This window comes from Chelonia mydas, chromosome 24 (genome assembly GCF_015237465.2).
Source record: "Chelonia mydas isolate rCheMyd1 chromosome 24, rCheMyd1.pri.v2, whole genome shotgun sequence".
Taxonomy (NCBI): domain Eukaryota; kingdom Metazoa; phylum Chordata; order Testudines; family Cheloniidae; genus Chelonia; species Chelonia mydas.
In genome coordinates this window covers 8,434,015-8,451,717 of record NC_051264.2, presented here as the reverse complement: position 1 = coordinate 8,451,717, position 17,703 = coordinate 8,434,015, and the positions used below count along the sequence as shown (strand labels likewise).

Below are 17,703 nucleotides of genomic sequence, written 5' to 3'. Positions count from 1 at the left end.
AGCGGGGTTAGTGACCCAGAAGCATGGTGGGGCATGGAGCCTAGAACTTGCGGTCTAGAGACAAGCAGTGACTCCAGGGTCTGTCTTGCCACTGGGGTCGTCATTCACACCTGTGCAAAGCAGGTGTCCCCTTCCTCCCAATGTGCTGGGGGGGGGGCATTTGTGCTGGGTACTGCTTTACACCCTCTTTGCACACTCAAAATTATGGCACAAGAGGGCGAGGTGGGGGGTGCAGTGCAGAGCCAGGATGCCAGTGTTTGGGGGGGCATTAAAAACCCACCATATCTCTCCCTCCCCCAGGGACCCTACGTTGTGGGGGCTGCTCCCTGGGGACCCCACCCCCCACCCCAGGCGACGGTGGGCATCACGCCCTGCAGCGGGAGAGCTGACGACAGAGGGGCCCCCTGTGATGTTCACCGTCTCGGCTGAAATGTCCGGGCCTGAGCGAGCTCTAAGAGCAGGCTACGTAGCTGGGGTGGTAACAACTCCCACCGCCTGTGGGTCAGGCCAGCGGGGACCCAACCATGACACAGTCTCCCCCGGGGTCCATACCCACACCTGCTAGCAATGCTATGCACTAAACCCCCGCCCCACGTTCACTGAGACACACCCAGAGCCCCAGGCTAACAGACACACCCTGAGAAGCCAACCCCTGCCAGACACAGAAAACACAGACATGCGCACACACCAGGAGCCGCCATAAGAGGTAGGCAAAAGACACACAGACGCACACATGCTAAAAACACGCACGCGATTGCATGCCACATGCCCTGATTCCCTGTCGCCCTGCACCAGGCCCGGGCACTTACCCCAAATGGGTGTAACACATGGCATTTCATGCCTACTTTGCACAGGTGCTAACGCACGGGACAGGGTAGTGTTGACTTAAAGTGTGTTATAAACGTGGGCTTCTACACACAGACACACATGCATGAGATCACGCCGGCACACGGCTAAAAGCTACAGAGAACCGTGTCCACACCTGACACACACAATCCCACACTCATGCTAAACACACACACACACACACACACACACACACAGAGGGAAACACACACCCAAAGGCTACGCTCCCAGCTCCATGGCTACACACTCCAAACCCAATCAGACATAGGCGCACGCAGCAATCCACCGGCACATAAAGGGCCGGGGAAGAAAAGCAGGTGGCGAAAGGGGGTGGAAAAAGCAGAATAAAGGGAATCTCCGGAGACAAAGCCCCCACTCTGCAGCATCTGCTCCCAACATTCAGAAGGGAGGAGGCGAGAAACAAAGTATCTGGCCCCCTCCCTCCCCAGGCAAAATGCACTTGGATTCTGTGTTTGTGCTTCGGGGGGGACGATGGAAAGCTAGTGGAGGGGGGTAGGACAAGCAGGAGATGTCGCCCTTTCTTTCGAGCGTGGCACAGTGGGGTGGGAAGATGTGGAGGGAGCAAATCCGCCCCCAGTGGAGCTGGTGTCTTGGTGGGAGATGCCCGCGAGGGTTGCTATGGGGATGCCAAGCAGCCTCTCTCCTCCCAGCCTGGCGCCGTGGTTCCATCAGGCCTGTTTTCCCACCCAGAGGTATGGAGGGGCTTTATTATATGCCCTTGTTGTTCTCCAAGGGACAGGAGACCTTCCCTGGCAGCGCCCTGCCCTCCTGCCCTGGGCAGCCCGGCACTTCCTCAGCCAGCTCCTGCTTCCCTGCCAGTCCCCCCTGCAGGGCGTTGCTCCTGGGCAGGGCTGGGGTCCCCGGCTCGCTGCTCCCCGCTCACCGAAGGGAGGAAATCTCAAGTCACGATCTGTGTGGAAACCGCCCCGCTCCTGGACATAGGGAGCCAGACTGGGGGGTCAGGCCTCCAGGGCAGAGGGAGACCTTCGGCCTTTGTGGCTTTCCATCAATAAGCCAAGGCAACGCGGCATGCTCAGCTGAGGTCCTGGGCCCAGCTCTAGACAGGCCAAGCCCCTTCCCCATCGCGGGGTCCAAAGTAAGTCGAGGCTCTGCTCACCGCCTGCCTGGGGCTGGGGAGGGTCCCATACAGCTCCCTGGCTGCTCCAGGGGATGGCAGGGTGGGCATCGCACCCAGGAGAGGATCGAAAGCCCTGGGGCAAACTAGGCCTCAGTTCTGTCTCTGCCAGGCCCCCACCCCTGGCATACTGTGGGGCAGGGCAGGGCAGGGCTGTTCCTCCCATTGTGCACAAGGGAGTGGTGGCCCAGAGAGGCCCAGATCCTCGTTGGTGTTTAGGACCAAACTGCCATCCAGAGGCCCTAACAAAAGGACAGCGTCTGGACCACAATGGCTTAAAGCCCCTGGGACCCCATCTGGGGCTGGCCAGCAGGATCAGTGGCAGATGCGGGGCAGTGGTGGGGCCTCAAGACCTCTGAGGATCGGGGCCCTGGGGACTTGCACCATGCAGCCTGGGATTCAGGCCCCGCGGCCCCTGAGGTGTCTGACTCTGTGGCTATCGGGGTCATCCTGGGCCAGACACCCGGACTGGGAGACACCAGACTAAAGATCTCTCCTGCAAGGACCCGCCAGAGCCCCCAAGAGCTCAGCCCTGCCAAGGACCCCCGAGCATTGGACCCCTGCTCAGCCAGCAGGCCCCAGGGCAGGGAGCGGGGAGAGAGCGCCGCTCAGCAGTGGTTTTCCCCGTGGAGCTGGAGGAAGGAGGGGGACAAGCAGCAGTCCCAAAGGTTCCCGCGGGAGGGAGCATGAGACCAGGCCAAAAAATAGAAATCCTGAGCAGTGCGGGGCACCTTCCTCTACCACTGATTCCCCTGAGGGGGCCTTCGTGGATCAGCCAGGTCCCCGGTGTCTTTACCTCCCACCCGCTCCCCAGACACCCTGGGGAAACATCAAGCCCTGCGCGCGTTTGGCGGGGAAGACACGGCAGGTATTGCTACGGGACAAGGGGGCGTGGTGCTCCCATTTGACAGCCGTCCTATTAAAGTGATTGAGATCCGCCAATCCCGCCAGCCTGCTTCTCGGCGCACATGTGCGCCTGGTCCGCCAGCAGCAGAGTTCCCATTAGCCAGGATCTTGACGCATTTCCAGATGCGCCTGGCCCGGGTGCGTCAGCTTGCCAGGGCCCTGGCGCACCAAGCTCGCGGAGGGCAGGGGGAAGCTGCGGGCAGCTTCTTGCTAATTCTCTGCACCGCTAGGTGCCCAAGCAAAGGGCCATGTCTCCGCATGAGCCCCCAGCCTCTGTTCAGGCCTGGGGGTGGCCCCCCACTAAGCCGCTCCCCCTACAGGGAAGCAGGACAGTCTTAGCGCTGGAAGAGGAGTGTGATATAGCTAGGCAGGGAAGCGGGAGTCCAGGACTCCTGGGTTCTATACTTGGCCTTGGGGGAGTTTGCTTTCACTGCTAGGTGTCACTGGTTCAAAGCCCTGCTCTGCACAGACTAGCTGGTGGTGCTGTCAGCGGTTTGGTGGCCCCGGAGTGAAATGAGTTTGTTGGGCCTCAGCACCGGGCTCTGTTCTCTAGAAACGGGGGTCCCTGGAGGGCAGGGGTGCGGCACACAAGTGGGACTACTTCTGTGCCTGGGACCACACACAGGACTTTGCTCTCTTCGGCTGCCAACCCGGCACCAGAAATGCTCCAAAGCCAATTCAAACTGACTGGCAGAGCCCCAGGGCACAGACGCCCACCTGGCACCATGACAGCACCCACCGGCTGGCACCCTGAAACCCCCAGCCGGCAAGAGAGCCGGCCCCAAACTGCCTTTCCATTAAGTTTCAGGAGCTGGGAGCGAGTCACCTTGGGCAGAGGGCAGTACAGGGGAGAGGAGGTGTCACGATCAGAGCTCCGACAACGCTGGCAGGCGACCAATGCCCGTGGACGGGAGGGTGTATCTGTCACCCCCCACTCTCCTACTGTGGTCCCTTCCCTCCACCCCCCTCACCTGAGCCAGGCAGAGCTGGTGGCCCCATGGGAAATCATCCCCTCCCTCTCCCCACGCCAGTGACAGGGCCCAAACCGCCAACCCAGACTCCAGTCAAACCCGTATCTCACCGAGGAGATTTTATGGAGCCGGCCATCTGGTTATCACAAATGCTAATGAACGGGGGGGGGGGGGGGGGGGGGCGGCATGACACACCGGCACTGGGGGTTGGCACTGACGTTTGGGCAGCTGTAGTCAGAGATAACGGAGAGTCTCCCCTGCCCAAGTCCCTCCCCCTCCGCCCCCTGCCCCCCCCCAATCACCCTGCAAGGACTCACCCCTGGGAGCGTCTTCTGCTCGTGCAGGGCGCTCTGCGCCTTGAGGGCTGATTCTCGAGCACAGTAGGTCAGGAACGCGCATCCTGCGGGAGAGAGAAAGCAGAGGGGAAGGGTCACGGGTGCCTCGGCTCCCTGCCCCCCGACGCGGCAGATCCCCCCCCCAATCCTCCCCCACTTGAAAGGGCTCCTGGGACAAAGGGACAGTAGCAACGGGGCTGCCGGGCTCCGCCCTCAGGCCCACAGGCCAAAGGGGGAACCGTGAACCCAGCTTCCCAGGCTCGGGGATGGGGGGCTAGGACTGAGCCAAGCCCTAATGGGACAGCGAGGTTGGCAAGGCCCATACCAGCCCCGTGTGTCCCCCTTTGGATTGGCTCAGTACAATGCATCTGCCCGGGGGCGCGGGGAGGGGGGTGGATTTTCCCAGCGGGGTTTGGAAGGGAAAGGGGAAGGAAAGGGGATAAGCCACTCAGCTGGCATCTGGGAGATCTAGGCTCAGTTCCCAGGTCTGCCTCTGACTCCTGCATGCCCCTGGGCAAGTCTCTTTGGGCCAGATCCACAAAGGGAATTAGTTCCTAACTCCCATTGGAGTCCACGGGAGTTAAGTGCCTAATTCCCTTTGAGGATCTGTGCCTTCATCTCTCTGAGCCTCGGTGCGCACAAAGGGGATAATACTCGTTCTTGTCTGTTTCGATTGCGAGCTCTCTGGGCCAGGGGCGGCCTCCCACTCTGTTTGTACAGCCCCTGGCGCCATGGGGCCTGGACTCGCTTGGGCTGCTACTTGCAATGCAGATGATACCAGCCCGAGAGCTACAGAGCAAGGCACTGACAGAGGAAGAAACTGAAAGGGACAAGCGGAAAAGTCAGAGCGAGGTCAGGGGGCCCATCAGAGCGCAGTAAGCGACGGACGTGGATACTAGAGAGTCTGGGGAACCTCAGTCAGGAACCCTCCTCTGCCCCATGGAGCTTACATAGCACATTTTCAGTCACCCCCCTTCTGCTGTCCATTCTTATTCTTATTCCACAACAGAGAACATCCCGACTTTTGCTCTCCACCCTACTGCAGCTGCTATCGCATTAGCGGATGTTCCCCTTCAAAGGCCCAGCTCCTGGATTCAAATGACTAGAGGAGAATCTCAGCTTCCATTTAAAACAAAAATCCCTGTAAGTTTCTAACTCTCCTGGTTACAGCGGGTAGCTTGAAAATGTGAACCGGGGGCACCTGAAGAACCAGGAGACAAAGAACATCAGAACACCATACTGGGTCAGACCAACGATCCATCGAGCCCAGTATCCTGCCTTCCGACAGGGGCCAATGCCAGGTGCCCCAGAGGGAATGAACAGAACAAGGTATCATCAAGTGATCCATCCCCTGTCGTCCATTCCCAGCTTCTGGCAAACAGAGGCAAGGGACACCATCCCTGTCCATCCCGGCTAATAGCCATTAAAGGACTTTGAAGCCATCCTCCATGATTTTATCTGTTTTTTTTTTTAACCCTGTTATGGTCTTGGCCTTCACAACATCCTCTGACAAGGAGTTCCACAGGTTGACCGTGCGTTGTGTGAAGAAATACTTCCTTTGGTTTGTTTTAAACCTGCTGCCTGTTAATTTCATTGGGTGACCCCTCGTTCTTGTGTTATGAGAAGGAGTAAATAACACTTCCCTATTCACTTTCTCCTCACCAGTCATGATTTTATAGACCTCCATCATATCCCCTCTTAGTCATCACTTTTCCAAGATGAAAAGTCCCAGTCTTATTAATCTCTCCTCAAATGGCAGACGCTCCATATCCCTAATAATTTTTGTTGCCCTTTTCTGAACCTTCACCAATGTATCCTTTTTGAGATGGGGCGACCACATCTGCACGCAGTATTCAAGATGTGGGCATACCAGGGATTTATAGGCAATATGATATTTTCTGTCTTATTATCTATCCCTTTCCTAATGATTCCCAACTTTCTGTTCACTTTTTGGCTGCCGCTGCACATTGAGTGGATGTTTTCAGAGATCTATCCACAGTGACGCCAAGATCTCTTTCTTGAGTGGTAACAGCTAATTCAGACCCCATCATTTTATATGGTTGGGATTCTGTTTTCCAATGTGCATTACTTTGCATTTATCAACATTGAATTTCACCTGCCATTTTGTTGCCCAGTCACCCAGTTTTGTGAGGTCCCTTTGTAATTCTTCCCAGTCTGCCAGGGACTTAACTGTCTTGAGTAGTTTTGTATCATCTGCAACCAAGCCCCCACATTTATCATTTTCCAAACAAATCTCCTGACTTTTAAGCCAATCTCTTGCGTTTTGCTGGCTCGGGGTTGCGATACCGCTGCTGACCACAGTGCCCAGATCCCCAAAGACATTTAGGTGCCTCACGGCCATGGATGAGGTGGGCCGAGGTTGGGGAAAGCGAGCTGTGAATGTTTGGATAGTGGAGTTGACGGTAAGATGCTGGTCCAGGACTCAAAGCATCTGGCCTCACTTCCGAGATCTGCCACAGACTTCCGGAGTGACCTGGGTCAAGTCACTCCAGGCCAGATTTGATGGCGACGGGACGACCAACTGAGGCCAGTTTTCCGAGCGCTCGGCTCACTTGAAGGGCTACGGTTGCCCAAAGTGCTCAGAATCCAGCAGCTCCTAACTTGGCAATGGTGATGATTGATTCTTTGCATCGCCACAGCGTCTAGTAGCCCCGGTTCTGGGCCGTGACCCCCTGGCACTAGGCCCTGGGCAAAACACAGAAAAGGAGCTAATGCCTGCCCTGCGGGGCTCAGGCCGCTCAGCTGTTTTGAAAAGCTGTCCCCGGTTGTGGGTGCTGAGCCCCGCTGAAAACTTGGCCATTTCTCTCTCTGGGCTCCCTGCCAGGAGCACGGCTGGGGGCTCAGATACTGCAGGCCGGGGGGCACTGAATGATTGTGCCCGGCTCCATCAGCGTAGTGTGTGGGCACCTCACAATCTTTACCGTATTTATCCTTACAGCCCCGTGCCCCTGGTGAGCCAGGGCAGGGCTCTTATCCCCATTGTACAGGTGGGGAAACTGAGGCACAGCGAGGCCAAGTAACTTGCCCAAGCTCACCCAGGGAGTCTGCAGCAGAGCAGGGAGGCCAGCTTAGGGGGTCGCCCCGACTGTTGGCCCAACAGTCTCTATAATTACCCTGGCTACTCTGCCCCTACCAGAGCTGTGGGCCATTCTACTTGTCAATGGAAAACAAGTCAAATGATATCAACAAACTTGGCCCCCTCCAGTCCCACAGCGTCAGAGTCACGAGGCCTTGCAGCCCCCACAGGAGATAAGCAGAGACAGCTTCATGGTTGATTTAACCCCCAGTGGAACCAAAAGCCCAAGGCGGCCTCAGAGGCTGAGCCCATGATTTGGGCAGACACCTTGGGCGTCGTCGGTCTCCTGCCACTGACCAGGGCTTCAGTGGAAAGCAGCAGATGCCAGAGTTCCAGAGCAAATGCTACGCTGAGTGGCAACGGCTGTGAATCCAGAGTCCCTCCACCGGCATAAGGGGCCATGCCGTTGACGCCAGGGGAGTCGCTCTGGATTTACACCAGAACTGAGATCCAAGTCTGACGCAGGTGCCACGGATTCCAGTGACTTCCCTCCGGGTGGATCAGAAGCTCACTGGAATCACTCCCGATTTAACTGAGAGCGGGGTCGGGGCCTGGCAAATTGGGGCTGGGGAGATTAAAATAGGATCAGCCCAAGGGCCTCCCCAACCCAGATCGCAGCCCCACCCCCAACAGCCCTCCCTCTCCAGTGCAGCCTCCCCCTGCAGCAACCACTCCAGCGATCCTACCCGGCCCTTTGTCCTAGCACCTCCAAGCAGGATATTAATGTCTGTGCCCGCCTGGCCGTCTACCTGATTCTCACAGGGAGTGGTGCAGTTGGGACTGGGGAGTGGGAGGTGGGGGAAATCTGGGATGGCTGTTCTCAAACCCACCTTGCAGACATGAGGGTAATCCGGCACCTGTGCACACCTCCCCCTTGCTGATGTGGGGGGTGGGGGTCGCAAGCCCCAGACCCTCCTGGTAATCCCTGTGCTAGCCCCTTCTTCCTGTTGATATCCTAGTGCTCTGTACGCCTGCACCCTCCCAAGACCCCTGAAGTGCTGACCTTTTTCACAAGGGAGGGGAAACTGAGGCACAGAGCTGGGACATGACTTGCCCCGAGGTAACGAAGAGTTTGTTTACACAGCAAAGAAAACCAAAGTGAGTCAGTGGAAGGGCTGGAAACAGTACCCAGGCCTCCCCTGCTCTAACCACTAGACCCCACTTCCCTTCGAGAGCTGGGACAGTGGAACCCCAGAGATCTGACTCCCAGGCCCTCTGCTCTAACCACTCATCTGCGTTGCCTTCAGAGGAGTACGACTCCCACCAAGGAGAGACGCAGCAGGAATCCCCAGCAGGCAGAGCAACGAAATCCCCCTCTCGATGGAGAACAGGGTGTCCTGCATTATATCCAACTCTGATAAACCCTCTCAGCTCCTGGGGAGACGGGGAAGACGGTGTGTCCAGGGCAGAGGGGAGCTTCCAGGCCCGTGGTGTGCTGGGTAGAGACCTGGCTGGTTCGGGGAATAGGGCGGCAGATCCAGGGCACGTCCCCTGTCAGTTACCATCTGCAGGCCAAGCCGGGGCCGGGGGGGGAGGGCAGGGAGGATAGAGGAAGTGCTGAAAGCTGTCAGAACTAGATGGCTTGCATGCAATGAGTTCCTGAGCAGATCAGGCATCTGCAGCACAAACCCCCCTGTGCAGCTGGCGCTCTCTGGCCCCGGGCTGGCAGCCCCAGCAGTGGAGGCAAGGATAGAACGGGCTAACCCCACCTCAGCCCCCCAAATGTCCCCTCCGCTGGACTTAGCGGCACATCGGCAGGGAGAAGCTTGCCCTGGCGCTGCCCTGGTGTAGACAAGGCTCAGTGTCAGGGCCTGTCCCACTGGTACCGCGCAGTGAGCCAGCCCAGACAGCTGTGCATTCTGCAGAGCATTCGGCAAGCAGCAGTCCCGCCCTGGGGCTGCGAGCCCCTAAGGAAAGGGCCTGCCCCTTTTACTGTCTCTACCTACAGCTCCTAGCATAGGGGAATCTTGACTGAGGCCCCTAGGCGGGGCTGCAATAGACACAAAGAACAGCAACAGGTGGGCTAATGAGCCTTGGCATCCCTGACTACGGGTTCAGCTCACTCGACAATAACTAACACACACACACCCCTCCCCCCTTGCTCTTCGGGCTCGGTGCAACAGACCTAATAAACACAAATGTCTGTCAGAAGATCCTCTCCACCCCGCCTTGATCCACTTAACATTTTCCACTGGCAATAAAAAAAAAAAAAAGCTAAAAATATCTACCCCGCCCAGCGAGCACGAATCGCCACAAAGGCACAGCAAAGGAGGAGGCCAGACGTCGCTTAACAAACCCCAGGTTTTCAGCTCTCTCGGGCAAACCACAGAGTCTGAGATTTTAAGGCAGGGGCCGTTATGAGCTTCCCCGGCCAAAGAGCCCCCAGAATCTCTGGGATCAAGCCCCTAGCGTCTGGTCGAGCGAGGGCTTGGCTTTTAAATAGCCAGCCAGTCTTGAGTTAAAAGCCTTCCAGGGAGGGAGAAGCCACCTCATCCCAAGGCGAGCTGTCCCAGTGGCTAATCACCCTGCCTGTGCACCTTATTTCTAGGCTGCTGTCTGGCTTCACTTGCCAGCCACTCCCTTTGGGGTTGCCTCTCACCGCTAGATCGAAGAGTCGCCGACTCTAAAAATCACCCAGGCCCAGATCACACCTCCCCCTTCACCTTCTCCTGGATAACCCAGTAGCCTGAGCTTCTCCAGTCTCTCCCGCTGGCGGGGGCTCCAGACCCTGGGTTATTCCTGCAGCTCGGGTCTGAACCCTCCCCAAAGACACGCCAGGCCTGGGTGGGCTTGGCCAGGCAGGCGGGACACCTAAATCAGGGCCGGTTTCCCCAGGGGGCTCGGCAGGTGGCTGTTCCCGCCGCTATGCTGCGTTTTGCTCTTGTGACCCGCTGCTTAGATGCCCGAATGGGAGCCAAGCTCTTCTGAAACTCGGAGCGAGCGGGTCGCTCGGAAATCCGGCCCTTTGACCCGGGAGTGCCAGCCACGTGGGAACCGTGAATTAATTCCCCCAGCCGTTTGGAATTTGCCGCATCCTCATGTGACAGAAGGGGAAACCAAGGCACAGAAAGGGCACTGACTTGCCCAAAGTCACGCTGGGCAAAAGCAGCAGAGCTGGGAAGAAAACCCAGGAGCCCTGATTCCCAGGCCCCTGCTCTAGACATCCCCCCAGACGCAAGAATAAAACCCAGGAGTCCTGATTCCCAGTCTTCTGCTGTAACCACTAGACCCCACTCCCTCTTTTTATAAGAGCCACCTCCCTTCTTTCTTTTCACTCCCCCCGTCAGTTCATTCTCTCGCTGAACCAGCTGCTAGCGAGCTCAGGGCAAGTGACGAGCGTGCGGGCCACAGTGTGGGAGCGTGTGCCAGGCGCGTGTGTGTCAGCACGGGAGTGAGCGGCCTCGACACGAGCCGTCCATAGCGCTCGGGCAGGGCCTGGGGAGGCCGGCTCTGTAAAATATTCATGAGAAAAATACGCTCTTTTTCTTCGTAGCTAGAGTCGGGAGACTAATCGTCGCTCCCTGCCAGCGAGAGCGCTGTGGAGGGCAGCGAGGTGGAAAAGCGGTTTTGCTCCAGCCGGCCCTCCTGGAGGCGCCCCATTGCCAGCCCCATTGCCAGCAGCCAGCAGCCAGAGGTCTGCCAGCCCCTCTGCCTCTCGCAGCCGCTCCTGATGGAAGCCGGGCACACTGCGGGGTCCTCAGCTGGGGTGGCGACAACACTGCCTTCTTATTGCCTTGGACCAGCTGGGGAGCTGACCCAGCCCATGAACCACCCTCACCTGCTCCGGGGTGGATCCGGGGTGCGCATGTGTTGCTCCAATCCCCTATTTGTGTGGCCCAGCTGTAGCCATCTGATCCCCCGTCTCCCCTCTCCTGAGCCCTTCCCAGCCTGCCCTGGATCTAGTCTTACACCTGCCCCCTTATAAAGAAGCCATACCCCCCTTGTATGGATGGGGAAACCGAGGCACAGGGTGAGTATGGGCCGGATCCTAATCCCCCGACTCATGCCTGCATCCCAAGTCACCCCTCTGAGATCGGTGGGTGGCTCCCAGAGGAAGGATTGACTCAGCTTGGGGCAGGGTGCAGCAGCCCGCTCCTTGGCCAAGGAGGCAGAGCCAGATAATTTCAGCCAGACCTCCTGCATCCTAGCCCCGCTGCCTTAGCCCCAAGGCCATTCTCCCTCCCTCCCTCCTCCCCCGACCTGGGGACTGCTGCCCTGCAGAGTCCTCCTCCTGCACCGGCTAGCCCAGGGGGGTGCCCCAGCCCAGGGAGCACAGAAGCCTTCCCCTGCCATGTTAACAACCCACTAGAAACCTCCTCGGGAAAGGGCAAGTTGCCTAGGGGTCACCACGAGTGGGCCAAACCCAGAGGCCACCAGCACCAGAAGGGCCACACCTCTGCTGCTGGAGCAGAAAGAAGCTCCCTTGCGGGTAGCGATAGTAAACTCTTATCCTCTGGGGGAACGCGTGGAACACCCGCTGAGCCATTTACACCCGGATCCCAGCTGGGGCAGGCTGTACCGCCACCAATTCCAGAGTTGGGTTCCAGGGTCTGCCAGCCCCTCTGCCCCCCTGGGGTCAGCGTGCACAGAGCTAAGAGAAATCCACCCCTGGGCACCAGGCCCGGCCCAAGACCTGGGCCCTGGTCGAGCCAGGGGCTTGGGCAGGCCCAGCGGTGAGCGCACAGTGCCACGGAGCCACCAGCTCTGTGATTGGGCCCCGTGGCTGGGGGTGTCCTGCCCTGGGGAAGGTCATTAAGGGGTTGCATGGGGGAAGGGGCAGTGGCCTCCTCCCAGGCTGCTGGTCAGCATTGCCCCTTGTGGAGACAGAACTCTGTGGGGGGGGCCTGTCCTACCCTGGCCAGTTGGCACAGAGCCCGCGCCACCTTTCCACATCGGAGCCCCCAGAGCTGTGGGTCTGGGAGAGCTTGCCCCGCGGCATGGCTCTGAGCCAGGGGGAAAGGACCAGGCTCCTGGTGTGACAAGTGGGACCAAACAGAGGGTAAAACCTTCTCTACTCAGGCTTGATTGCTCAGGGGAAGGGGGCATCGCACCTTGTTATCCCGCAGTAACGACCCCAGACTCCACCCTGGCCCTGTACAGGACTCTGTGAGCCCCAGCACACGACAGTATCTTCAGCAAGGGGCTGCCCAGGGCAGATCTGCCAGGCCTAGCCAAGGAGGGTCCCTTCTCCCTTAGCTCCCAAGGTACCTTCCTCACAGAAGCAATGGCAGCCAAATCCCTGCTCTGGTAGAGGCCAAGAGCATGAAGCCGGGTTTATCCTATGCTCCACCCGGGGCCCAATCCAGCGTGGCTGCTGAGCACTCTCAGCTCTTCCTGAACTCAGTGTGTTCAGCATGGCACAGGATTGAACCCTCAGTGCCCAGCTCAGTGTGTCAGGGGCCAGGCAGGTACTGAGCCCTTTGGCAAAGCTGGTGCCAGCAGTGGGTACAACTGGAAATCTGCCCTGTAATCTGTCCAATCGTGTCCAAGCCAAAACCCACTGAAGTCAATGGGAGTATAATGATGCTGAGGACATCACAGGCCTGGGACCGACGCATGCATTTGGGTCAAGCCCTTAACGATGACATTTTATAGCCACTCAATCTGCAGCTCTTTGTTTGACCAGCCCGCCCCCCCCCCCCCTCCTCTGAAGAGATGAGCATTTATTGGGGTTAAAACCATTCACTGGTTTTTTTTTAAAGTCCCCTTTTGAGAAACTGAGTTTCCCCCACTCGGGTTTTTGGCCCTAAATCCGGAGCGGGAGCGGTACCAAAAAACTGCCGTTAAAAAAGAATAATCAAACGCATTTACGGTTCGGTCTCAAAACTGCTTCAGCTGGGGGCCGCCCCGATCATTCAGATTCCACTGCCTCTGGAAAGCCGGATTTTTCTCTTCCCTTCCCCCGCCCTTGCAATGTACGTGGACAACAAAACCCCAGCCCAGCCCAGCAGCTGGGGTTAGAGCAAAGCTTCCTAATCGCTGGGACTATAATTATTTGAATCCTGCAAACTCTTGGTTAGTAGGTGTCGTGCTGACTAGCCCCTGGGCTTCCATGGCCCTGCTTGTATCCGGAAGTGCTACACCTGCTTAGGCTCCTGGACTGGGCCTTAGCTGATGTAAACTCTATGGGGGCATGGACTTTGCCTTCATCCCAAAGCACCTAGCGCTGTCATTGCTACAGAAATAAAGAAGGATCTAGTCCAGTGGCTCTCAACCTTTGCAGACGACTGTACCCCTTTCCGGAGTCTGATTTGTCTCGCATACCCCCAAGTCTCACCTCACTTAAAAGCGACTTGCTTAGAAAACCAGACATAAAAATACAGGCGTGTCCCAGCCCCACTATTACTGAACAATTGCTGACTTTCTCATTTTTACCATAGAATTATAAAATAAAGCAATTGGAAGATAATTACGGTACTTACATTTCAGCGTAGAGAATACAGAGCAGTATAAACAAGTCACTGTCTGTATGAAATGTTAGTTGGTACTGACTTGGCTGGTGCTTTTTATGTCACCTGTTGTAAAACTAGGCAAATATCTAGATGAGTTGATGTCCCCCGTGGAAGGCCTCTGAGTACCCCGAGTTGAGAACCCCTAATCTAGTCCATAGGGGTTCCTCTGGATGCTGGTTATTGGAGTCAGAAACTCTTCATATTCGCATTGGCTCCCTCTCCTCCCAAAGATGCTCCATTTTGATTCCCTGAATTTGTCAGCTTTGCCAACCCCAGCGGTGTATCTCAGCCCCCCACACCCGAGTTTCTCTTGCGCTGGCGAGCCAGGGAAAACAACCAACGCCGAGTTTGTGTCACATTAGCCCGGTTCCACCCTGCTAAATCTTCCCCCGCTGGGACTGGAAATGGAAGCTTCTTTCACACCTTTAATAATTTAAACATCTTTGTTATGTAAGGAGGTTTGGTTGGTTTTTAAAGCACAAAACTCTTGTCCTGGAGCATTCTCTGTTTTGCGACTTGCATATAAATCATTTGCGTTTGTATTTGATAAAATAATTAGTCGCGCCTAAGGGGACTCGCTTGGTTTAGTGAAAATCCGAGCGATTGTTTATCTGTGGTTTTTTTGTAACGTTCAAACCTTCCTGCCTTCCAGTCCTATAACCACTCTCACTCTCGGGGTTAGAACCAAAGTTTTAAACCCATAGAGCAATAAGAAGACCCAAGAGCTGGCTCTGAAGTCAGAGCCTGGTTGTTACTGTTGATGTTTTCCACATGTACCAGCTGTAAAAATATGCTAAGGGCCAGATTCTCAGCTGCGATGAATGGGCATAGCATCTACTGAAGTCAGTGGGGCTACTCTGATTTACACCAGTGCTGGATCTTTCTCTCCTCAGTTTACAGAAATATCAGCCAATGTACCTGATTTATAAAGGGGTAAAATAAAACCCATTTTCCTACACTTTGATCTCTTCTCTTTTTCACACATTATACAGTGACTAACCTTTGTCAGCCAGCCTCCATCCCTAGGGCTGAATCCCTCAATCCAACTCAAAATACCCTCCAAGAAAGCCGGGTTTCCACAATTGCTTTAATTCTGGGCTTGTAAAAATGGAATGTTATCTAGATTCTAATTCTATCAAATTCTAGAAAATGATCTTATGCGAATCGCCTCCTTAGTTAATCCTGCCCTGCCTTCTCTTTTGTTTTCAGGAATATTCCCAGAGCAGGATTTTTCACCCATGCCATTTGGAACTTTCTTTTGAATTAAGAAATTGGCCAGAGCCCTTGTTTAATTTGCCCCTGGATCTATTTCACATGCTGATCTGCAGCCCCCCGCCCCATTCTGCTTTTTAAAGACCGCTTGCTCCCTCCCTAATACAGAACAGTGTGTTTAAAAAAGAAGACAAGAAATGAACCAGCAGAGACAAATTTAGCTCTGACCTAGAGGCCTCAGGCTGAAGACAGGCCTCCTTTAGCAGAAGCGAAGGATATGCCATTTGGCAAGATCACGAGAAGCGAGTTGGGGGGCTGGGGGGGACGACAGACCGTCTGTTTATACAGGAGGAAAGGAATCATGAGGGAACAGTCAAAGCCCAGCCTGGGTATTTGGGATCAGAACCTCACAAGTTTTACCTTTGCTTCCCCTGGCCCGGAGTTACACAAGTGGCGAATATTCCCTGGGTTTGGGACTCAGATGATAACTCAATCCCTGTGCTAAATGGAGACTCAAAGGTGTCCAGGGGCAGAAGGAAATGGGGTCACAACCCCCCCACCCACTCACCCACCCACACAGGGCCTGACCCTCTCCAGTGCAAAACTACCCCACTGGAGTCAGAGTGGGGTGGAGGAGAACTGTCCCTTCCCCCGCTCCAACCCCACTCCCTAAACCAATTGCACATACAAACCCCCGGCCTCTATCCATGACGCCTCTCATCTGATTGTACCTCCTGCCATCTGCTACCATCTCACTCTCGCTGCAAACAGCTCATTGTTGCGTGGCCTCCCCCCTCTCTAAGCCCTGACATTTTAATATGCATGGCCATTTCGCATGGCCCCGACTTTCTCTGCCCTCCTGGCCACAGCTGATCTGATCTCCCCCGACATCCCCAAGTCTCCTTTTTCCTCAGGCTGCTCTTGCTTTGTCATTTCATAGTCAGTTTTCTCTCTCCTCCCCCCCGCCATCCCATTGTTCTAGCAGCCCGGGCCTGGCTCACTTACCTTTGTGCATGCCCGTGTATTTGTCCTTAATCACTGTCAACTCGTAGATCTTCCCAAATTGCTCAAAGATGGGCTTGAGATCCTTCTCCTCCAAATTCCGTGGGATCTGCCCGATGAAAAGTTTAATGGCATCGGGTTCCTTCATTGGTCCAAAGGGGCGAATCTGGGGGGCGAGCTTCGAATCGCCTACCCAGCCCCAGCGGAGGAAGCGAGAACACAATCCCAGCCTTAACTACGGTCCCAACACTGCCCAGCGGCGAACCAAACAAAGGGAGCAGAGGCTGATTGGTGGCTCTGGATGCTTGAACCAGGATCCTCCAAATCTGTAAAAAAAAAAAAAAAAAAAGTGGGTTTTTTGGGGGGTGTGGTGGTGGGGGAGGGGGATTCCTCCCTGTTGCCTTCTTGCTGTCTCTGATTTTTTTTACCTTTAAAAAATAAAAAATCCGGATTTTTTTTTTTTGGTGCAAAAAACACAAATTAAATCATCATCGGTAAAAAAGAAAAAGAAAAAGAAAAAAAAATCAACTCTGAAGAATCTTGCAATTCCACCTCCTTGGACCCGAGCTCTTAGCAATGTCACAGCCCTGGCGCGAATACTTTTGATCTATTAATTACAGAGCTTGCAAAGCAGTTAATTAGTTTATTGATTAACTTTCCTTGAAGAGGCTGAGACCAGTGTAAATTCTTGGGGGGGGGTGGGGGGGTGGGGTTTTTTTTCTTTAAAAAAAATATAAATAAATAAATAAATAAATTATCGATTCATTTCTTCCTTCTCCTTTTCCCCCCCCCTCCCACCCCTTTTCCAAGCTGGATTTCAGCTGCTTTTGCTGGATTTCTCCCTTTAATGGATCTTGAGCTCTGATTCAAATCTCTTCTTTACCAACAGAACCCTCCTCTCCAGACCGCCCTCCTTCCCTGACAAATAATGATGTCAGATTTAGGGACTGGGAGCAAACTCCCAGCCCCGGGAGAGACGCAGGCAGGCAGGCAGGGAGGCAGGCAAGCAGGGAGGTTCAGTGCCACAGAAAACGACAGGCTCAGGCCAACCGATACAAATAAACACAGGCCCGGACAGAAAAACAGAGACCCCGGCTTGTTACCAGCACTACTTGTGCTGTTCTTCTAAGGGCCTCTTCCTGAGAAGCCAGTGTAGATGGTCCATATAGAGAAATATTGCACCATATGAGATCAGATCATACAACACAGAACACCCCCACAGATACTCTAGTTTGAGTTTATTAGGTGTGCACACGTACATGCATGTGCATATACGGGCCACGGCTTTCACAAGTGATGAGTGGTTTTGGGTGCCGCAATACTGGGGCTGCCCAAGTGGAGATCCCCTGAAAGGGTCCGGACATGCAGGGGCTTCAATCTCTTTTAGGAGCCTCAAGCGTAAGCCAGTAATAGAGTCCCCCATAATCGTGGGTCTCTTTTGAAAATCTTGGCTTCTCTATCTATTCCTAGATCAGGGGTGGGCAAATCTTTTGGCCCAAGGGCCACACCCGGGTACGGAAATTGTATGGTGGGCCATGAATGCTCCCAAAATTGGGGTTGGGGTGCAGGAGGGGATGAGGGCTCTTGCTGGGGGTGCCGGCTCTGGGGTGGGGCCAGAAATGGGGAGTTCAGGGAGCGGGAGGAGTCTCCAGGCTGGGGCAGGGGGTTGGGGCATGGGAGTGGGTCAGGAGTGCAAGCTCTAGGCGGCGCTTACCTCAAGCAGCTC

The 17,703-nt window shown here is 55.5% G+C and overlaps 1 protein-coding gene across 3 annotated transcripts in view; it reads right to left on the bottom strand.

Annotated features, from left to right (window-relative positions):
• CELF3 (CUGBP Elav-like family member 3) overlaps nt 1-16,910 on the bottom strand; it is a 48,026-nt gene extending 31,116 nt beyond the window's left edge. Inside the window, exons 1-3 of one of the 3 annotated variants that reach the window (XM_037883359.2) lie at nt 16,406-16,910; nt 15,981-16,303; nt 4,197-4,279 (exon numbers count right to left, since the gene is read on the bottom strand). In XM_037883359.2, coding sequence (XP_037739287.1) covers nt 4,197-4,279; nt 15,981-16,125 — 228 coding nt within the window. In that variant the 5' untranslated portion in view covers nt 16,126-16,303; nt 16,406-16,910. The remainder of the gene's footprint in view (nt 1-4,196; nt 4,280-15,980; nt 16,304-16,405) is intronic. The other 2 variants (XM_037883357.2, XM_037883360.2) reach the window with 2 other exon arrangements.
• Nucleotides 16,911-17,703: the final 793 nt, after the last annotated feature.